The sequence below is a fragment of the Gadus macrocephalus genome, chromosome 1 (assembly GCF_031168955.1).
Source record: "Gadus macrocephalus chromosome 1, ASM3116895v1".
Classification (NCBI taxonomy): Eukaryota; Metazoa; Chordata; class Actinopteri; order Gadiformes; family Gadidae; genus Gadus; species Gadus macrocephalus.
In genome coordinates this window covers 9,990,622-10,013,777 of record NC_082382.1, presented here as the reverse complement: position 1 = coordinate 10,013,777, position 23,156 = coordinate 9,990,622, and the positions used below count along the sequence as shown (strand labels likewise).

Below are 23,156 nucleotides of genomic sequence, written 5' to 3'. Positions count from 1 at the left end.
AAACAATTGATTCTGACTCCTATCAGTTCACGCTATTTGACATCATGAATCTGCCAAAATGGCGAATTCTGGCTAGGAGTCGTGATTCCCAATTCTTTATAGGTCCATGCATGATTCTCACACTGTTTTTCCATCGGTCATAATTAATGACCGATTAGCATATATATGTTAATTAGCATATCTGTTGTATGGATTTAGGATTTAGATATTGATGATTTAGCAAGAATTAGCATTTAGGTTTAGGATTTATATTCAGACAAAAATGTAGATTTTAATTGTAGATTTCTGATTTATGATATGGATGTAGACTAATATTTAGCTTTTAGATGTAGGATTTCGATTTCGATATAAAATGTAGGTTTAGCTATAAAATGTAGATTTAGGATTTGGATTGAACATATGATGCATTATATGTTCGAGCTTCGCTTAAATGAATATGAAGCAAAGCTCGAACTCGATCTGGAACAAGTGAAGAACGTTTTTGAGCAAGAAAATAAGGTTTATAACTTCAGCATTGCAATAAGATAAGCGAAAACGTATGATTCCAATATATGTCCACTAGGTGGAGCCAGTTCACCATTTACTTGTGTTCTTTGTTACCTTCCACAACAAAAGTACAGAGGCGAATACGAAATCCTAAGCATGTTTACATTTCTGAATCGTCAAAGTACAGGTTATTAAATCAAATGGAGGCAGGTGACAATCATCCTCACGATTGCGTATATATTCATGTTGGATAGGGTTATTATCAGATCTTATCTTTAAATCTGCGAATGAGGTTGGCTATGCAAGGACATTCATTTGATTCATGAATAATAAACACATTGAATTAATACGACATAAAAACATCAACAAAATTAATAAATTTGACCGCATTTGGATCCATCACGTCAAAAGGCAGAATTCGAGATCCATATTCCTGACTCCTCCCACTGTCCAGACGTCCTGGAAATGGAACATTTTCAGGTAGGAGCAGATGGAGGAGGAACACCTCTTCGGAGGCGCAGTATGCCCAGGACCATGATTTACGAAACTTAGCAGCAGACAAGCCCCCGGTGTAGCGGAGGAGGGTCTCCTTTGTGTAGTCCAGGTACACAGGGCTGGTGAATCCTGCGGTGAATATGCGGGCCTAACTTTTGGATAATGATTGACTCTGCTTAAAGTTTTTCAGACGAGAAATAAACAGCATGGGACGAGTCGGAGAAGGCGTGTAGTTGACTGTATAGGGGTTATTGAGTTAAATCCCTCGCTACAGGGTATAGCCCACCTTTTACTTTTCCATGTGACCCGATATCATGTTCTCTCGCGGATCGAAAAAGCGACGATCAAACCGCTCGGTAAGTGTGTTTTCTTTATTTTCCTCAACTATGCTACATGTAAACGTGTGTTTTATTAGTTTTACGGATCAAACATCAATTAAAGATGTGTACAATGAATTCCACCTTCATATTTCTATATTGTCCAACTCACTTTAATGAAGTGTGTTGGTCAACTTGGTCCATAACACACAACCCCCTCCAGGCGCCATCACCTTTACCTGGCTACTATTTCTACCATTTCTCAACGATTTCCATCGATCTTCATAAATGTGTGTTAATAATAAAGTAACCGTGTTGCCATATTTAAATACAGAAACGTTACAGACTTGTATATTCTTTGTTTTATAAATCATTGAAAGCGCCCAGTTTAGAAACACTGACGTCATAGGAATTCACCTGGACAGGAGTTTGGAGAGAAGAGGTTTCTGCCATTTGGAAACCACGTTACTTGTAAAGGCCTACCGTTTCCACCTAAAAACACATATTCACTGGGTTGCAGTGTAATCTTTAGTGAGAACTAAATCTATTTATACAAAACGACTTCTAACTTCATACAACTATTCAGTAGAATGCCTTGAAGCTTACAGTATAATGTGCTAATCCTCTCATATTATCCCTGCGTCCGGTTTCCACTTTTATATGGAACATGTCGAACCTCATGTTGATATATGTACCTAGTACCCTACCTGGAAAGTCATAGGTCTGTAACACTTGACTTCAAGGAAGTTAAGTAAGTTAGACTGGCAAATTTGTCAGGGTTCTCATGTAATACATTTGGATGAGTGGTAATATTTAGGACTTAAGAGTTCATAATATTTGTGTCCGAAGTAAATCCTCAGTGGTTTCATTCAAAAACGTTCCAGTAGGAACAACGTCCTAGCAAAGGCTACATGCTGAAAAACATTGGTGTGTCATGAGTTATCCTAAGAAGCGGGAGGCCGGTGTCTCAATAAACACAACAGAAAGAATCCTTGTACCCTTGTGTCAGAGTGAAAACGGCGGAGAGTGTTTCCAGAGCACAGCTCTGTTTGGTCCTGTCCGGCGAGGGGGGGTGTATCTAGCCAACATGCTGGGGCAGCACAGGCCCTGTGACCCACGACCTCTGTGTTAATGGTTAACCCTTCAAGCGCTGCCGAGACAGCAACTTCACATAGTGGTTAACTGTGGGTTTAAAGCCTTCTTTGTGACGTCATTCGGTTTGAACAGATCCACAGTGACCACCAGTCACCCACTCTTTGTACTTGTTGAGGGAGTTGATCTCGTGAAACGTGGATGGAGATATTTTTCTCTGATGAAGAACCACGTCTGTTTGGATGTTTTGATTTGAATTTACTCAACAGAGCACAGACAGTGATCTGATGCCTCCATCCATACCTGTTGATTGTCATGTTTACAGCGAGCAGCAGTTGGTGTCAACAAAGTCTCTTAGCTATGCCTCTGCCTAAATTTGGTCGCCACTCGCCATGGTAACCAATGCATACATGCGTGCAATAGATGTATTTAAAATATGCTATGCGATCGAATACAACTGACAGAGATGGCTCGGGCCCCTTTCAGTAGTGTTTGTGTAGTGATGAGACTAAGGTTACAGCTAGTGATACATAATGGCAATTAGCAGTGGGGCCATTGTAACTTTCACCATCCCAACATAGTTTCTTAAATTTGCTTGTTTTGTCTGCCAAGAAAAGAGTTCAACTTTAAACAGCTTACTAAAGACTGAAACCTTTAATAGTTTATTTCCATTATAAGAATCAATGAGGTGTGTGTGTGTGTGTGTGTGTGTGTGTGTGTGTGTGTGTGTGTGTGTGTGTGTGTGTGTGTGTGTGTGTGTGTGTGTGTGTGTGTGTGTGTGTGTGTGTGTGTGTGTGTGTGTGTGTGTGTGTGTGTGTGTTTAATTTAAACAGTACAGGATAGTGTAAACAAACACTAATATTTCCAAGTTGTGCAGATGCATGCTGTAAGCCAAAGTGAACAAATAGCCTGATGTTTTAGTTTTCAGTCAGTGGTTCTGAGACTTCATAGAAACTGGGATAATTTGTGTGTTTACAAATGAAAATGACATGTTATTGCCATGTGTGTGTGGCCAAGATCTGGAGATGCCTAACCCTGAAACCTGCATGTAAGAAATCCGTTAAACATGGCTGTGGCATGGATGTTTTCAAGCCAGTGTGAACCTCTTGACTTTTACTTTCTTGGTGCATTGTTTAGCGCTTCTCTTCCTACCACCCCTCCCATCACGTCCTTGTGTTGAGAACACAATAGACCCATGACCAGTGTTGGACTCCACACACGACACTTTACCTCTTATGCTGAAAGGAAATGTGCTTGAAGAAGACCATGCAGGTCAGCATGCATTGCAGCATGCATGTGTGCATACATTAACAAGAAGAATACAAGATAAAGTAGTGCACGGTGACTGGAGGTATCCAGCGGTGGAAAGTCTGCAAGAGAACCATGCTGGGGTTAACAGAATCAATAAATGTCCATTCGACTAAAACAGGCTTTCAGGGGGGCCCAAAACGTTAGATACCTGGAGATTGTTAATGTTTTCTGTGTATCTCTTATCGGATGATCTTATTGGCCACTGTACTGAGATGAAGGAACATCTCTGCTCCGTAATCACAATGCTGTGTTACAACCAGCCTGACTGGTTTTGTTCACCTCAGGATCTGTTTACAGATAGGGCTGTCTCCTTCCCTGTAGCCCTTTGTCTCTCCAGCAGTCTTCCCTCAGCTGAGCAGGGTTCGGCTCTTTCTTTAGGAAGCAGATGCAAACCTGATGTTTCCAAAACAACACATTTGAACTGTCCACCGAACTATAAAATTATCTCTCTCACGTGTACTTGGACAACAACGTATCATATTTTGTACTTGATTTTAGATGTATGTAAACGGTTTTCCCATTCAAGTGCATAGCATCCTTTACTGAATATCTATTTTTGAAGAGATATACTTTAAATGAATGATTAAGGATGAGCTGGAGTGATGTTGAAACGTAGCATGGACCGCTAGAAGAACGTCAAAGTCTCGAAAGACACACTTTTCAAGTGTTACAAAGTATTCTTAACCGCAACGGTTTGCACTATTAAATACATAGTAAAACGTCTTATTGGTGATACGTTTTGGTGAGTGGGTGGTCCATGATTCCAGAACAACAACCTCCACGCTTCCTTCATCTTTCTTTCATTATCCATTCAGAAAAGGTTTATTAAAACACTGAGTCAAATACTATTTCTCACAGGCCGAGTGCATCATGACATCATCCTTAATTGGAGCAGGCTGTCTCCTAATCCGATGGGAGGCCGCATGGATTGTGTTATTTATTCGTTCTATTGGGTCTTGAGTTTACTTTTGAGATTTAGTTTACAGTGTATACTTTATGCTTTGGAAAAAGTGTAGTTCCCCTACTTAAAGCAGTATCTGTTTACTGATTGTTCCTAGGCAACATTACAATGAGCATGACAATGTCCTACCTTACAGTCTACTTTAGGACTAATATTCTATTACTTCAAAGGAACATTTTCAAGTATACCACGATTGCGTAGTTTGACGCCACAAAAAGTGCATGAACATTGCCAATATTGATAAGCTGAGCAAACTCAAAGTTGATGTTGATAACAGTAATGCTTCAAAGTTAAAGGACTGCACTGCATCTATTGTAATCTCTAATAAAAACGCACATTCAAAATCCCTGTGGGAAAACAGGCTATACTATACTTTTTGCTGATGCTTCAGACCGATGCAATGACGTTTTATGAGCTGCGTGTGGTTGAAAACAACATTCAAACATGGCTCAACAGGTAGTCTCTCAGGTGTGTGTGTGTGTGTGTGTGTGTGTGTGTGTGTGTGTGTGTGTGTGTGTCTTTCTGTACTTGAAAGCTAAAATGATGTACGTTTCTTTGAACCTGTGTTTGACACCTGCATGGATACTGTAACGTCTGGGTTAGACAACAGACCCAAGGCTTCCCAGCCCTGATCAGTTGAACAGTGCATGCTGGTCTGTGTTCTAGTGCAGGGAAACATCAGAACACTGACACTGTTGACTTCTCCCTGTCGGCTCCTACACATCCTGGGGCGATAGAAAGTCCCAATGAAAAATTGGGAAAAAGACTCAACACGAGGGAGGATCACATCACACACAGCAAAAATGTGATTAGTAAACAAAAAAACTGTGTTCAGAAATCAACCATGAGACCTCCAGCGTGGGGCTAACGGGCAGAGAGGACCGAGAGGGGGAGAGGCAAGTGGCCGGCGCAGAGGAAGGGAAAGTAGAGACAGGAGACGGCGAGGGAGGGAAAGGGTGCAGTGCTCTTCCTGTCGCCGCTTCCTTCCTTTCATCTCTAACACACACACACACACACACACACACACACACACACACACACACACACACACACACACACACACACACACACACACACTGGGATAGAGGTAGCAGGCTGCCGATACATGAGGTAGTTGTTTTAGCACTAAACTGTTTTCTCGGCTGGAGTCGGATGCACGGCTCAGCGTTTCTCAGGCTGAAGAATTTCTGGAGGTTGTTCATCTTCATTTATGTCATTATACACACACACACACACATACATGGCAAAGCCCTCAAATAATATACCCCATGTGTTTTGATCAGCTAGAGGTTGCAATGGTATTCCTCCCCCAGTGTTTATGAACGCCATTGAATCCTCCATTTTAAGGGTTGATTACTCAATCACAATCAATTAACAAGTTGATTGATCTTCACCGATCATGCCTCTCCCAGCAGCCCACACAGGCCAACACCTCGTGTACCGGGCGCATTGCATTCCTGACAAACTATGTATGGGCATAAAGTACCGGCTATGTAACATAAAAGGGCTGCGGCAGACCGTGGGACATGGGTCTGAGGCCAGGCTCGCACTCCTGCTACCCAGGTTCATGCTCCCCCTGTCAGCCACTCCCAGGCCTTGTATGCACACCGCCCATGGCTGCCATGGTGTCACTGAATCTGTATATCTTTTGTTGTGTGTTACTCGGCAACACTCAGCTATAAGTGTGTGTTGTTGTTTGTGTCCAGCAGCAGCAGCAGCAGCAGCAGGAGGACCCGGACAAGGGGCAGCCCTGCATGCGATGCGGCGACCAGTGTCCGGGCTTTAGTGTGCATGGCTGGAGGTACGTACCCCCCCCCCCCCCCCCCCCCCCCCCCCCCCCCCCGGCCCCTCTTATGTTACAGCATCCATGCGTGGCAAGTTGGCTTAAGGGATTTGTTTACTATGGCCATCAGTAAGCTAACACTCAGTTAGCTCATGTAGGGGACTGCAGTGAGTAAAGCTGCGGTTGTAGGAGTGTGTGTTGAACCGTGTTCATCACGTTGTACCCCAGTATCAGTTCATCAAGTCAGAAACAACATACGCTTAGACCGCTTTCATGGTGAATCTTTTCCGTTGACCTGTGTTTTAAGTTGGCGGAGGGGATGACCGCGTCACCCGTGTGCTGCGCTGGGTTTTAAACATGGCGCCCGTGGCCCTCCTCCTAGAGCCGTAACCGTGCCGTTGGCGCTCTCTGCTGAAATTAGACAAACTCTGTCTTCCGTCATAGTAGGAATGCGATGGAAAACCAACACGATCCCAGCGGGGCGCACATGATCCCCCCCCCCCCCCCCCCCCCCCACCCACTGAGCTGTGTCATCAGGGCCGTATTAATAGTAGTAGTAGTATCACTAAGCTCCTCCCCCTCACTCTGACAGCAGCCATGTCCACCTCACTTAGTTCTGCTTAAGTTTACATTAAAGTGCTAGAGGGGATCATTACCGACAACAAGCCTTCTGTGTTTTACGTTTCCCCACTTTTTTAAAAGGTTTGATACAATAGCATTTGTATATTTTTATAACTGAGTTGTGGCTCACGCTGATCTTTGCTCAACATAACCCATCACTGTCTTCACTTTGCCCACCCTATATCGAACAACACAATACCAACTTGTCAGCATCACGAGCGTATCCCACGTGGTCGGGCTGGGGGTACTCTTGAGGGCCAAATTAGGGTAGAATTTAGTGGACATCTGAGGGCAGATGAACTATAGCAATGAGAGATGGTTGACCTTGACGCTGATGCAGCTTTTGTAAGAGCATATGGATTGAGTATCTTCATTAAGCCTCTCAAGATGTTGGGGTGCTTTTCTGATTCCCCCCGCCCCCTTTCTTCATCCTCTTCTTTGGTTGATCCCCAGTTGTCTGGGGTATTGGTGGGTCTTAATCCTGTCCATCACCTTAATCAGATTACTCTGGGATAGGGTCCTAAATCCCCCTTGATAATGACACACACACACACACACACACACACACACACACACACACACACACACACACACACACACACACACACACACACACACACACACACACACACACACACCCCTCTCTTTCCCTCAGTACTCTAGCAGTTGTGCACTTCCTGATGTGAATGTACTGCGTTGTAAACTAGGGGTGTATAACACGTTGGCAAATGGCTCTTGGATAAAAGGAATGAAGCTCAAGGTTGAAGCTATTCCTCAACCCCGGCCTGCCTTCAATCTCTGAGTTGGCGCTGACTATAAACACCTTGTGATTTATTGAGTCTGAACAGGATAGGTCGGCGAGGGAACCAGAGTCGAGGTTTAGACTATTGTCAACCCAAACACAAAGGCTTAATGCAGGGCCGGGTGATTCAGGAGTCCTGAATAGAAGACAATCAGGGCATTATTTTGGTGTCAATTTACCATATGTTGTTTATCACGGGCATATGTCTACAATCGCTTATAGCTCCAGACAAACATGGCTGACGTCTGAACCTTAAAATAACTATGTTTAGAAGTGTACATTAAAATACATTTTCTGAGGGAAATTCATACCTATCATTGACTAGTTTAGGTTCAGTGTCACCGAAACAAATCTTTAGGTGGGGTGGGGGTGAAATGTCATCCCAGATGAGCAGGGGCGGATGGAGAGGGGCGGGAGGTCAAGGCCCCAGACAACACGGCCTCGGTGGAAACGGCATCTAATCTTCTTCAGAAACCCATTCGTTGGCACCGTCTTCCTAACGGAGGCAGATCAGCCAACCGGGCGGCCATTAGCTCAGCTGGTCTGCTCCATTAGAGGGGGGGGGGGGGGTTGCAATCCATCTTCATCCCCTTGCAGTTAATCCGGTGGTGGTTGGAGGTGGGGTGGGAGGGGTGCAGATGGGGGTGGAAGGATTGAGTTACGGCCGACCCTGCTGGACCCCCGAGAGCGCCTGAAGGGCCGGCGCTGGGAGGCAGGATGGCCCTGCACCCAGCTCTCTAGAAGCCTAATTGGCAGCAGTTGAGTCTCCTTAGAACCCGGGTCCATCTGTTAATCCCGAGCTGGCCCAGCTTCCCCTCATCCACGCGGCGACGGGGGGGGATAGGTGGTCAGTCTTGGGCGGGTTCATCCATGCATTTTGTCGAATGTGTTCCTTTTTTCTTTTAGCAGCACTAATCAGCGTACTTTCCTTCAGCCTTCACTGAGTAAATCCTATTTATTTTTTTCTCTGCATATTCAGAGGCAGTAAATACATCACAGTGTAACTGGTCGGTCCGCATTAATTGTCAGACTTTGTAACTTGTCAAAGGGGAATTGCTTGACGAGTCGGTAAATGAACTGCTGAGTGGCCGGATACATGAGGGCTCGGCGTAGCAGGCGGCAGACACAACGCATTAAAGGAAAAACCTCCAGTTAACGTGGCGTCGTCTCGTCTCCCTGCCCGGCGTTCCTGTGTCTGCGTGGTCTGAGGTGGGCTCATGTCAGAAGACACGCCGTCTGCGTGGTGCCGCCGCCCAGATACGTCTCCCGAGACGCTGCCCGTCTTCATTTCCCTTCCCACCACAGTGAGCCTCAGCCGAGGGATCCGGCCTGCTCCAGTCATTTGGCGTGGAGAGGGTTAACGTGGACCAGAGCCCGTGTGCTGTGAGTCACAGGCTGCGGCGGCGTGGTTAGAGGTTAGCGGCGTTGCAATATGTTTGATTCCGATTTGATATCTTCAAAGGCGTTGTGCTCGCTGCAGGCAGTCGATATAACAAGTGTTTTAGCAGTCGCTTTAGTAAACAAAGGTATCTGCCTGAGCAAAGCCTCAGTTTGATTGCCCGCTTTACAGCGAGTTAGCCAGGCATCGGTGTGGTGGCACTGCCTTAGAACCCCACTCTGATACGCCCCCTGCATCAGAACAGGATCCGTAGAGAGGCTTGCCCGTATATGTGGGGATGTTCAAAGATTCAAAGGTTTTTATTCGCCATTTGTGCATAAACCAGACAGTTCAAACACATTGGAATTCTTGTGCAGGGCTTCCCAAGTCAAGTACAGTATTAATACAATTAAGAGAGAGATCGAGAGAGAGAGAGAGAGAGAGAGAGAGAGAGAGAGGGCGCAGCACAATAAATAGTAATAATAAAAAAGTATAAAGAGTTTTTAAAAATTAAGATAAGGATAAATTGCATGTTGTGCATTGCATTGCAGAGAGCACCACAATTTAAAATTAAAAAATATATATACATATTAAATTAAATTGAATTCAGCAGTGCAACCATACTGTATAACCACATGTAGCAGCGTTATTGCAGGTAGGAAGTGGGGGTAGGGTGGTGAGTATATATATATTCAAATAAATAAATAAAATAAATAAGTAAAATACAATATTGCACATTGTATTTTTCAGATGTTCTCTGTTAATGCCATCAGTCGCACTGTTGCAGGGAAGAAGCTATTGAAGAATCTTGTTGTGTGTGTGATGACACTGTCCGCTCTACTGTGTCTGAGTCTGTATTTGCAATGTTTGTTAATGAGTAGAGGGTGAGCTGGGTGGAGGGAGTCTCTAATGATTCTCACTGCCCTTTTCCGACAGCGCTGACTGTAAATAAAGTCCATGGAGGGAAGTATGGTCCCAGTAATCCTTTCAGCAGTCTTTATGACCCTTTGGAGTGCCCTCCTCTCTGCCTGTGTGGTATTCCCGTACCAGACAGTGATACCTGAAGTGAGAATGCTCTCTACAAGTCCACTGTAGGCCAGGGTGAGAGGACGCTGAAAAGCAAGAAAAACATAAAAGAGGCAACTTGACTATGGGGAGCTCCGCGACGTCGCACTCAGGGGAGCGCCATCACCGTGGCAACCGAAATGTTGGGGGTGCCGTTAGGGGAATCCAGGGGGTGGAAGGGGTCATAAAGATGAGGCCATGGGAAGGAGCCTTCCTTTGCCTTTTGAACATCCTGCTGCTAAGGACAGGAACAGGAAGCGCTCTGTGGCTCCCTATGACTGGGATGTAGAGGCAATGATGGGCACTGGAGAGATAATGTTCATAGGACGGCTTCACCCAGGATAGCGGAACGTGTGTGTGGGCGTGTGTGTGTGCGTGTCATTTAGAGGCAGGAATACTGTTTTTTTATTTTCTATGCTTCATTAAGGTAGGTGTTTAGTTTCATTATTAACAGAAGACGGCAGAACAGAGTCTGTCTATATTTATAACTATAACTATAAATCCAATCCTTACTTGGTGAACTTATACTTTGGAAAAGCTTTTGTTGTCCTTGGTTCTGATTTGTACTATGCTATAGTACAGAAAGTCCACAGACCCATTTCCTCAGGTTCCAAAGATTGGTGCAGAGGGCTTTTGTTTTCTCGTGCTGTATTTGCAAAGACTTATTCTAATATTTTGTAAGGGTCATCTAACCTACCATGTGCAATATATGCGTGTCCCATATAATTACAATTACAATGTAACCCCATATCAAACCCTTCACACACAGTCAATACAAACGCAGAGGGAGCCATTGTTGTAGTCCACACGTCCCTGGTCCGCGCAGCGTTCAGTTACAGCATGCTGAGCCCTGCCACACTGGGGATGACGTCAGCCCCATCTCATGTGACGGGATCGCTCCAGGGATCCTGGAAGTGTGGGAGGAGACGTATGGCTCTATTGTAAAGGTCGGGGTCTTACGCTGTCCGCCTTCACCATCTGGACATTAATGCCATGTCCGCGCACACAATCGCACACTGTACATTCACACACATACTGTACACACACAAACACACACACACTGTACAATCACACCCAGATGGTTGGCAGTTGCCAGCTTGGCTTAAACGGAGCCAATCCATGAGGCTTTCCTTTGTTTCTATCGGTACCACCTGCCTGATGGCGATGGCCATCTATGGTTCCCGGATGGGAGAAGGACTACAACTGCCATAGTCGGGTTATCTGCTGTTGCTGGGCTCAACAGATGACATGATCTTCCTCCTGTTGCTGGTCTTGTAATCAACGCTCTGACGTTCCCCTTTTATCGGAGACTAACGGCGACTAAACGAAAGCCGCCGCCAGCCAGCGGGAGACCAGACAGTGACACGCATCCCAAGAGTGCACTTACTTATTCATTTATTTTTTTTGTCAAAGTTATGACCATAATAACAGGGGAGCGCATGGATGGAGGAATCTGAGCCAGAGGGTTGAACGAGGAGCTCAATCAAGTGGATGTGCACGAGCGTCTGTGTACACGTGCACGCCCACGTCGAGTCAAGCAGCTTTGTGAGCGATGACCTCGTGCCACCAGCTGGCAGACATTGCAATTATGCAATTGGATGAGAGAGGGGGGGGGGGGGGGGGGGGATGGACTCACAGACACCACATGTGGCCACGCTGCGTTGTCAACAGGCACACGCACACACGACTGAGCCATCTTTTCTATGCCCATTCTTTGTCTGTCCCTCTGCATGTAGATGCAGGCCGACCACAGATTAAAGTCGTCTTTCTCCGGGCCGCAGCGGAGATTAAAGTCCCCCATCTCCTTTTTATTTATTTAAATATTTTATCTCTTGCTTCACAACCATGAGATTAACATTCAGGCTTACAACTGTGACCTCATTTCCTGCCTTCTTGATGGCTCACAGCGGTGGGGGGGAACGCGGCCGTCCTAATACTGATCCGGGGAGATGTGTGTAACTCATTGTTTGGTAGGTGATCCCAGGACGGATCCTGTGACGTCCTTTTCTCTGTGAAACGCTGCGCTGGGACTCGGGTGTCAGGTTTGGCTGTTGTGGACCGAGGATTGTGTAGGAGTGTTGGTTTGAGTTTGCTTGTGTTGTATTGTTTGTCCTGGAAGGGCGCCACCTGGCTGCGGCTGTAGTCATTGGGACTCTCCTCGACTTGGTCTCAAGAATGCGTTTGTGGCCGGGGTCTGACAGTCAAAAAGAGTTCATAAATCATGCTGTGTCTCACAGCTCCAGACTTGCGTGTGGATGAGCAGCAAAGCCACGCCCGGGTTTCGGAGAGACGCTCTGACTGAACTGTGGGAGGGTTTAAGGTGGGGGTGATAAACCAGAAGGATTGGCACTCGGTTACTCTTTTTTGAACGGGAGAAACCTCAGTGTCAGAATGTTGCGTGCACCTGAGTTATGTTTGATCGCAGGAAGAATGAAGGAACATTACACATGTCCTAGTCAAACATGAGTCAGATATGCTGATCTCTGCGATGCCAGGAGAGGATTGTAGGAGAACATGTTATTAGTCCCACCACGGGTATTAAATCAGGTGTAGCAGAGCATCATCGTCCTCCTCATCATCATCATCGTCGTCGTCATCATCATCATCGTCGTGACCTATGCCCCTCTTCCTCTGTGCCTGCAGGAAGATCTGCGTGCACTGCAAGTGTGTGAGGGAGGAGCATGCGGTGCGCGCCGTCCCGGGACAGCTGGAGAAGATGATGACCAAGCTGGTGTCGGACTTCCAGAGGCACTCCATCTCCGACGACGACTCGGGATGCGCCTCCGAGGAGTACGCCTGGGTCCCGCCGGGGCTCAAGCCTGAACAGGTGACTGTCCACAGACAGACAGGCAGACAGACAGACAGACAGACAGACAGACAGACAGACAGACAGACAGACAGACAGACAGACAGACAGACAGACAGACAGACAGGCAGGCTGGCTGGCTGGCTGGCTGGCTGGCTGGCTGGCTGGCTTACTAAATATCGTACTGGCTGGCTGGCTGGCTGGCTGGATGACTGGCCGACTGACTGACTTGCTGGCTGAATGACTGGCCGACTGACTGACTTGCTGGCTGACTGACTTGCTGGCTGAATGACTGGCCGACTGACTGACTTGCTGGCTGAATGACTGGCCGACTGACTGACTTGCTGGCTGACTGACTGACTGACTGACTGACTGACTGACTGACTGACTGACTGACTGACTGACTGACTGACTGACTCAAATTAGCAAAGAATTCATATCATACTTGAAGAAACATTTGCATAAAGATCTATTCAGGTGCCGGTCATAAAAAGGTTGCAGATCGCTTTGCATTTTAAACTCCTGCTCCCAGTCCAACACACTTTAACGTGTGTCAAAACTGTATTATTAAAGCACATTTTAATTACTGGTGACACGGCTAAATGTAAAATATTTAAAGAATGTTCCCCTGCGTCACCCTTTTGTTCTTTATTCGTTCTAGCAATTAAATCCATCTCTAAGTCGTAGATGTATGTCAGCTTTACAGTCCTTTCTCTCCCCCTGCAGGTGAACCGGTACTTCAGCTTTCTCTCCGTGGTGGATGTATGTTAGCCTAACCCCGTCCTCTCTCTCCCCGTGCAGGTGTACCAGTACTTCAGCTGTCTCCCTGAGGACCGGGTGCCTTACGTCAACAGCCCCGGAGAGCGATACCGCATCAAGCAGCTGCTTCACCAGCTGCCCGCGCATGACAGTGAGGTACAGAACACACTGAGGACCAGGCTGGAGTTTGGTTGTTTCTCTACGTTTTAGAATGAGGCTTTAGCTTGACGCTATCCGGGCTATAAACAATTATCCTAGCCAGGTGGCTCACCCTTATAGTGGCCAACTATGTACGAAAGCCTTGTATTTGCTTGTCTATGATTCTTTTCCATGTAGTCCCCCATTTGTTATTTCCTTCTTCCCTGTCGCCCTACACCTCACCTCACAAAATATAAACTTCTTAGTGTTGAATTCCGAATAAATAACACGGGTTTGAGTGGCACTAGCGGATCTGGTGTCTGGTACTAATGGGGGAGTGTGTCGTTGAGGACTGACTGGGGACCCCTGTGTTCTACAGCCCCAGTACTGCAACTCCCTGGACGATGAGGAGAAGAAGGAGCTGCGTCTGTTCAGCCAGCAGAGGAAGAGGCAGAACCTGGGCCGCGGCATGGTGCGCCTCTTCCCCCTCACCATGACCGGGGGCGTCTGCCAGCAGGTGCGCTCGCCGGGGCCGCGTTGTTTAAGATTGGTGACGCACCGATTGATCAGCCACCGGTCTTTATCGGCCACTATCGTTGGTCTCGGTTATAGGAGGCAATAACTCATCTCACCAGGCTTCATTCTCCCTGTGCTTTTTTGCATGCGCAAAACTCTCTAAATAAATCCCAATACATCATAAATGTAACCATAGGCCATGACCGCCGTGACTGACTACTTAAAATCATAACACGAGGCTTGCAGCCTGTAAATTGATGGCCTATGCGCAACACAGTTGTATATCTGGATAGTTGGCTTGCGCAACTATCCAGATATACAGACAAAGTCAATGTGTTTGACTATTTATTCGATATAAACATGCGACACCATAATGACCAATGAACTAATTCATTATTTCTAATGGAAAGCTTTGCAACACCCACTTCTTCCTTGTAGCCATCCTGTTCTCTGGCTTGATTACTGCTATGTGCAGAGCACATAGCAGTATCGGATGTGTATTATCAAACAATCTTATGGTATCGGATGTGTATTATCAAACAATCTTATGGTGTTATCCCTTATAGCTCCTTTCCTTAGGGCGCGAGAGAGAGTGTATTGGCCTAACTCATTCCAGTGAAGAGTATTCTCACTGATTCCTTCACCTTTGTGAGGGATGTTCCATTTAATTAATGTTCCTTTGCTTCTAAACCAATAGAAACGGTCAGAAGAGCATGTGATTCCTGCTTTCCCTACTTCAAATTAAGATCTGCAGTTTTCTGTGTGCACATTATGTATTTTCTTAAATAAACAGTACTAACACTTGTATAATGCTAACTAAGTAAGCCATAATATAATCAACACATAATCATTTTTATAAGAAACATCCTAATATATATTTCTCTAAGGTTTAAAACAAAAAGCTGTGATCTGCATCGGAACGGCAGATCACACATTAAAAAAAAGATTGGCGATGGGGATCGGCCTACAGACACCTGATGGGTGCATCCCTCTTAGAGGTTTGAACACTGAAGCACCAGCAGGGCAAGCACCATGCCACGGGGTTGTTCTTAAATGGCAGAATAAGAAAGAAGAATGTATTTTTTTTTATGACCCCGGAAGTTAAATCGCTGTGCTATCCCCAGAAGGTGGGGGAAGCTGTTTGCCCGAGAGACCAAAAAAAACGTTTGGGGGTGAACGGCGTGTTTGCATGAACGGAACAGGAGCCTGCCCACGGCTTCCTACCACCCCCCTCCACCCTCCCTAAGCACCCCTCCCTCTCCCCTCCACCCCCAGTGCGAGCGGCAGATCAGCGGCGGGGACATTGCGGTGTTTGCGGGCCGGGCGGGGCAGGGCAGCTGCTGGCACCCCGAGTGCTTCCAGTGCGCCTCCTGCAGCGAGCTGCTGGTGGACCTCATCTACTTCCACCAGGAGGGGGAGATCTACTGCGGACGGCACCACGCCGAGAGGCTCAAGCCCCGCTGTCAGGCCTGCGACGAGGTAGCGCTCATCGGGGCAGAGCCCCTCAGGGATATAATCAGAACAGGTCGAGTTCTGACCAAGACGCGACGCGCGGCACCCTCAATGAAATGATCCTTTCTTTCTCCTTCTCCATCCGTCTCTCTCACTCTCCGTGTCCCTCTGCCTCTCGCTCGCTCTCCCAGATCATCCTGGCTGACGAGTGCACGGAGGCGGAGGGCCGGCACTGGCACATGCAGCACTTCTGCTGCTTTGAGTGCGAGGCGTCGCTGGGCGGCCTGCGCTACATCATGAGGGAGAGCCGGCCGTACTGCTGCTCCTGCTACGAGGGCCTCTACGCAGAGTACTGCGACACCTGCGGGGATCAGATCGGTACGCACGCACGCACGCACGCACGCACGCACGCACGCACGCACGCACGCGCACACGCGCACGCACACGCGCACGCACACGCGCACGCACAGCGCGTTGGTTCCTTCCCAGACTGTTTCTTCCCACACATGTAGCCGTGTGTTTCCGAAAGAAAGTGTTGATAGAATTGTCTTGTCCTATCTTTGTTGTAAACGGGGATAGGGGTAACCTAGCGATTGAGTGCTTGGCACTTGTTTCTATGAACATCCTTTCTGTACCGACGGCGATATATTATTTCTCCTTCTTTTGACAAATATACTTATTGTAAGTCGCTTTGGTTAAAAGCTTTGGTGATAATGCTAATGCCCTAAATGTAAATGTGGCCCTGTCGCGACGCACTGTTTCTAAACACACATCTGACTGATGATGTGTAACTCGGATCCATGTTCTAACCAAACGTCCCCAGGTATCGACCAGGGCCAGATGACGTACGAGGGCCAGCACTGGCACGCGGTGGAGTCCTGTTTCTGCTGCGCCCGCTGCCGCCTGGCGCTGCTCGGGCGTCCCTTCCTCCCGCGTGGGGGGCTTATCTTCTGCTCCCGGGCCTGTTCCCTGGGAGAGGACCCCAACAACTCTGACTCCTGCGACTCGGCCGTCCAGAGCCGGTCCCCGCAGCACCAGCGCTCCGAGAGGGCCGATAAAGTCAGGCATCCTCCGCGCTGTGCTCCACAAGCACCACTAGGGGGAGCCAACCTCTACATTACCCTCGCAAAGGACAGCATTCACACGGGGGTGGAGAATAAAGGTATGCTAACATGTGGTGTGTTCAACGGTTACATATGCATGATGTGTTTATAATAGTTCACAAGAGATTAGAGTTAAATATTTAAAAAAATATATATGTTTTATTTTTTGTTCCACATGAACAGGTGTTAATTGCTCTCCTCAAAACGGCGCGCCTCTGGTGAGCGGCCAACCCCACCTACGAGGCTCGTACTCTCCCCTTCCTCACATTCACTTGGGGAACGGCTTCGGCCCGCCGTGGCCCAGAGACGCGTCCCACTACGGTTTGCCCTCTGGGGAGCGCGGGTCCAAACCGTCCCTGGGCAGCCTGGAGCCCCAGGGAGAGCTCCTGGGCCACACCGTGCACCCGCTCAGCAGCCTGCACTCCAGAGGCACGTCCACAGCCATCGACTGCAGGAGCTGGGTGGAGCGCAGCAGTCCTGCCCGACCAGGTGGGAGGAAATCCAGAAGCCTGTCGTACTCGTTGTAGCAGTAAAGACGTGTGTCGGGGAAAAATGGAATCAATGAAATGTCTTCTTCTCTCGCCTTGTCCGCAGTCTTCCCTCCCAACCAATCGCCGGTCCTCCATGTCAGCCGCGCCCCCCTCTCCGAGTCCCCCCCTCTCCCGCCTGCCATCCCAGACGACTTCCCGCCCCCCCTCCCCACCAAGGCCCGGGACTTTAAGGCCTGCGACTCCCCCGTGCTGAGTCTCCCCCCGCCGGAGGACCGCCTCGGCAGCCCCCCTCCGCTGGCCCGCAACGGGGCGGCCCGGGTCAGCTTCAGAGAGCCCATCAGCTCCAGCTATTCTGTGGATGAAGACGAGGAGGAGGACGAGGAGGAAGAGGAGAACGAGGAGGAGGAGGAGGAGGGGCGGGCGGGAGAGGGGGAGGACGGCCGTCTGGATGAGGAAGAGTTGGAGGAAGGGTTCGGGCGCAGGCTGCATCTGAAGAAGGGCATTCCTCCTCAGATGGATCTACTGGGTGCGTAACACTTTGACCTGAACCTGCAGTATGAACTTGTTTTTGCCGTCCCAATCCGTTTACTTTCAAATAACTCCAACCTATCAGCTCAGATACATTTTCTTTGCTTTCATCCTTTATGCCATTTTTTTCTAAAACGGACCAGAATGACTCGCATACAACTTTGAAATCAATGGCGTCACATGATGTTTATTTCCAAACGTTCTTCATCCTAATTATTTACGATAAAGAACATCTATGTATTGACATGTGTTTTTTATTTGCTTGTCTCCCCACAGATGGATCCGGCTACCAGCAGCGCAGCCTGCGCCGCGGTGTGAGCCGCAACCGCGTCACCTCCGACTCCAGCCTCCACCTGGGCACCGAGAGGCGGTTCCGCCGCACGCCGTCGGACCGGCCGCGGCTCGACGCCCTGGACTGGAGAGGAGGGGGGGGAGGAGGAGGAGGAGGAGGAAGAGGAGGAGGAGACGGGGAGAGGAAGGGCGGCCCCTCCCTGTCCCTCCAGCAGGGCCACCAGAAACACGAGGAGGGCTGCTCCACCTGCTCCTCCTCCTCAGACTCTGAGGAGGAGGGCTTCTTCCTGGGCCAGCCCATCCCGCTGCCCCCCCAGCTCCGGAGGCAGCAGCAGCAGCAGGCCGCGGGCGGACAGGAGGAAGACGCCAAGGGGGAGCGGGAGGAGGGGGGGAGGGACCGGGGTCTCCGGGGCAGCATGAGGCGGGGAAGGCAGGCCGAGAGCTTGGGGGCCAAGGACAAAGACAAAAACTGTGCCATCTCCTAGCCCAGAGAGCCCGCCCGCACCTCAGACGCTCCGCAGAGTCCAAGGGTCCGAGGAAATGTAAATATGTCGTGGCCGCTGAGATGTCTTTGAGATGGGGGACCAGAGTGATCCTCATGACGGTCACCCTGGTCTTGAATCCTATTCAACTATGCAGGCTTTCTGAACGTAGACTACACAAGCTGTTTCACAGAAGTGTTTACATCTACGGAGCAGAGTTGAGGCTACTTCTACCATAAACTTGAAAGTTGTTTATATGTAAGCATTTTGAGATGATCAAGCAAAATACTTACACATTGGAGAAGAGAAGAGGATTGTGGCTTTTACAGGGAAAGGTTGTGTAGAAATTGACATAAGTACCAAATATTATCTATTTACTGATAGTGGTCTTTCTATGCTGTTTTTATTTCCACATTTCTTTGAAATCAATATTTATATTCATGAATACTCTGTGGCAAAGTATGGGGTTCAACTGTGTCTTGAATCAGGCAGGTTATGGTTTTAAACTCAAATAAAATGGAGATTACTGTGAGAATTTAGTCTAGGTAAAGATCAAATATTTCTTTGGACCAAGTTGTGTTTTTACATTCCAGGGGATATGCTTAGGCGTTCCATAGGGCCAATGCTATTATTTTTTTTTATACATATATATTTGATTTTAGGTAACAACATTTCCAGAGATGATGACCAGTGCTTTATGTAAGACACTTTTATATCGACATTAAAACATTGTAACTTTTTCTGAGTTTGTCCCTTATTGAGTCTTTTATGCAAGGAGGGGTGTGGAAAGGTGTGATCCTAAACTGTAGCAGACTTACAAGTGGTAGATGCCTTACATTGTTGGTATATGAGTAGGTCTGCTGTGGGGCTGCCGCCGTCACCCGCTGAAGGTGTCATATAACAACACAGGAAAAGAAAATGTCACATGACCATAGAAAATATCTGTCCATTTCCTTGAGTGGGAGTGATTGGCCGATCCATCCAACGGGGGAGGAGCCGTCCAGGACTTGTCAGACAGGTTTGTCTGCTGTGCTGTTGCTTGGAGTTTTTCGCACACGCTCTCACCACAGGAGTGATATGGTTTATCTGCCCTATGGCACGCTCAAATAAGAGGGAGAGGCCTCAGCTCTAATGGTATGCTACAGCTAAGAATCCCGACCGCAACGTTCAAGGTTAGTTACCTATTTGTATTTGAATATTGACTTTGTGATTGGATCAAAAGGGGCCACAACAAACACATGACTTGACAGAAAGGTACTTTACCACCAGGACTAGGTTTTTCTTAAGTACCTCAACAACTGCCAGTGGGCAGGAGATCCCTCTCATTGTTGGCCGTGTCTCCATTGTCTCCTGCTTCCTGTTTCACTCTTTATATGCCTTCTGCTCCCTCCAGCAGAACATGCAGAGGCTTGACGCAAATTATAGCTGCTATTTTAGTTCAACGGGCCATTGTGCTTTCCTCCAGTGGTGTTGTCGGCTGTCGCTACCCCCGTGTGATGCCTATATCATTATGCCAAAGAATATTCTTAGCATTTTATGTCTCAAGTTTGCTGTGCAAGTGGAGGAGCCTATGTGAACTCTGGGTTGTGTAAACAAGATAGGAAAGCAGGTGAGCTTGTGTGTTGACGAAGTCCTCGCCTGGCCCGGTTGGAGCCTGGCATGGCACTGAGGACCCGGGCTCGGTAGGACCCGGGCTCGGTAGGACCCGGGCTCGGTAGGACCCTGGCCCGGTAGGAGCCTGGTCTGGCCCAGGAATGTTAAACATGCTGATAATATAACTGCCACATTCAGCCTGTTGAAGTAGCACCTGGTCTCCTCCAATCTTCACTTCAACAGGACTCTAAAGTTATAACGGCATGCCTATTTGCATGAAACTAGCTGTACCTAGTTTACCAGAAACGTATTATTGATATAATGTGTAGTTTTATTTTGGATATGTGCAATACATGGGTTACATTTTCTCTGTTGCATGGGATTGGAAAACTCTACGTAGGCCTACCCACAGAGCTCAAGGCTTGAGATAAAGATATCTTAACGTATGGGTAGTGTCACTTCATTCCGCTGTTCCAAACAAGCAAGTTGGAACCCATCGGGACTGCTGCTATGATCGTCGGGGAGATTAAAAAGCCCAAAAAAGTGTTTTTCTTAAGAGCTGGAAAACTATATGCTATCTGTCTGGCTGAGAATGCATCCAAACAATATAGTTTATGGCAGTGCTGCTGCTTCTGTATTTTGCTGGTGATCTAATAAGAGGTTTCTCTTTTCCGGCAGGAGGTCAACTTGCCTAAATACCGGGCTCTTTGACTTGAAGGCTGGAACGACAGTGGTGATGTTCTACAGCCAGATATTCATTGACACTAACCCGGGGTAAAGAAAATACATTCACTGCTCTGTAGGAAATACAAGGCAAAGCAAAATTAGGCGTCTTTGTGCTCCCAAGCGTTCAACTATCAACCACGATGCCTGTGGAGACTCTCCCGTCCCCGCTGAGACAGTCGGTGAGGATGTCCCTGACGCCGCCTCGCCTGCGACCCAAGGCCCCGCTGGGGCCGGCATTCAACCGCCCCAGCCCCCTGCCGGCCCCCAGACCCAGGCAGAGTGCCGTGGAGAGGCTGGAGGCGGACAAGGCCAAGTACGTCAAGAGCCAGGTGGCCCTGTCCAAGCAGCAGCCCGTCCACGCCGCCGAGCCCCGGAAGGCCCCGCTGAACCCCCCCACCGTCAGCAGCAGCAGCGGTAGTAGCCGCGGCAGCAGTGCCCTGCAGCCCACCAGGAAGGCCCCGTCCCAGGCCGGCGCGCAGCAGACCGGCGTCCCCCTCAACCTGGAGCACCTCAGCAACCTGATCAGCGGCGTGAACGACAGGCCCGCCCCCGCCGCCCCGACCCCCACTGCCGCCGGCGAGGGCAGGAGCCGCGGGGGTCCGACCCGCGGCTCGCCGCTCCGGGGCCCCATCAGAGCAGAGCACCGCGAGGTCCGGTCCTCTCCCCCTCCTGCGACCCCCGACTGGTCCAGTCCCGCTAAGGTGCGGTTAAAAGCCTGCGGCCCGGTGAAGCCAGAGGCCCCTCAGAGCCAGGACGCGGCGTTGCCCCCGGCGACGGCGACCATCCGCAGAGTGGACGTGGTCCCCCAGTCCCGGAACCAGAGGAAGCCCCCGGCCCGCCCAATGCAGTACATGCGACAGCCGCTCTACCCCATGACCTGGCAGGGCCTGCACCCCCTCCGCCCGGCCACCTCCAACCTGGGGCTGTTCCCCCAGAGGTCCCCGCTGGCGCCCCCCACGCCCCTGAAGCCCCTCCGCGCGCCTCCTCAAGCCGACCTGGCCGCCACGCCTCCCGGCCAACCACCAGCACCTCCTCCGAGGACCTCCTCCTCCTCCTCCTCCGCTCCTCCTCCTCCTCCACCCGGGCTGCTCCCTCCCCCTCTCCAGTCCTCCAGCCCCCTCGTCTTCCCCCCGTCCTCCCCGGCCGTCACCCGTCTGTCCTCGTCCAGCTCCAGGAAGCGTCCCTCGCTGACGCGCTCCAAGTCGGACATGAGCGACCGCTGCTCGCGGGCCGGCACGGAGCTGGAGCGCTTCTTCAACCTGTGCGGCCTGGACCCCTCGGAGGTGCAGGAGCTGGCCGTGGGGCCCGGCTCGGACATCGTCTCCTTGGCCCGCTTCCGCAGCGCCAGCGCTCCGGGGTCGGAGTGCCAGGAGGGGGAGGAGGAAGAGGACGACGCCGAGGAAGGGGGCGGAGCCGCCCGCGTGCCGTACGGCGTTTCGGTCATCGAGAGGAACGCCAGAGTCATCAAGTGGCTGTACAATATCCGCCAGGAGGCCAAGGACAGTAAGAGCACCAACATGTAGGCTTCTGGGGTTGTACGAGGTTTTCCTAATTGAACTAAAAGTCCTCAAAGGAGACTCTGGCCAAAACATGTAGTATGTTGCATGGTAGACTGCTGTAAGTGGTTTATTTATTTGTGGTTGTCCTTTTTTGTTTACAAAAAACTATCGGGTCACATTTTTACGTTTAGAGAAAGGATAAACCAAATAGAAAAGAATATCTTTTAATAGTTTTGTTACTTTTCATGTAGGGGCTTTTCTTATCATGATGTGCCTTTTTGCTGCTGTACTGTTGTTGGAAATGAGCAACAAATTACTTGATTTCTCCAAGGAAACATTAAAGATTTGATAACAAATGACCCACCTTTAGTATTTCCAATCATTTTTATCACTATTTGGGGAAAAAGTATTTTCAACTCAAGTACCAAAATGAAAATGGGTATGGATTTGGATACAAATGC

The 23,156-nt window shown here is 48.9% G+C and overlaps 2 protein-coding genes across 6 annotated transcripts; both read left to right on the top strand.

Annotated features, from left to right (window-relative positions):
- The first annotated feature begins 914 nt into the window (after positions 1-914).
- Positions 915-19,622, top strand: prickle3 (prickle homolog 3). 4 transcript variants are annotated; one of them, XM_060054984.1, is made up of 11 exons: positions 915-1,337; positions 6,378-6,463; positions 12,955-13,138; positions 13,919-14,032; positions 14,394-14,531; positions 15,806-16,009; positions 16,174-16,360; positions 16,806-17,144; positions 17,269-17,574; positions 17,680-18,102; positions 18,381-19,622. In XM_060054984.1, exons 1-11 carry the CDS (start codon positions 1,296-1,298, stop codon positions 18,878-18,880), a joined length of 2,523 nt encoding a protein of 840 aa, XP_059910967.1. In that variant the 5' UTR covers positions 915-1,295; the 3' UTR covers positions 18,881-19,622. The 4 variants fall into 4 exon arrangements, with proteins under 4 accessions (XP_059910967.1, XP_059910882.1, XP_059910799.1 ...); XM_060054899.1 differs by having other exon boundaries at positions 6,375-6,463; XM_060054816.1 differs by having other exon boundaries at positions 6,372-6,463.
- Positions 19,623-19,765: 143 nt separating this feature from the next.
- Positions 19,766-23,054, top strand: fam110a (family with sequence similarity 110 member A). 2 transcript variants are annotated; one of them, XM_060055348.1, is made up of 2 exons: positions 19,766-20,049; positions 21,149-23,054. In XM_060055348.1, the coding sequence occupies exon 2, from the start codon at positions 21,337-21,339 to the stop codon at positions 22,717-22,719; it is 1,383 nt and encodes a 460-aa protein (XP_059911331.1). In that variant the 5' UTR covers positions 19,766-20,049; positions 21,149-21,336; the 3' UTR covers positions 22,720-23,054. The 2 variants fall into 2 exon arrangements, with proteins under 2 accessions (XP_059911331.1, XP_059911419.1); XM_060055436.1 differs by lacking the exon at positions 19,766-20,049 and adding an exon at positions 20,067-20,486.
- Positions 23,055-23,156: the final 102 nt, after the last annotated feature.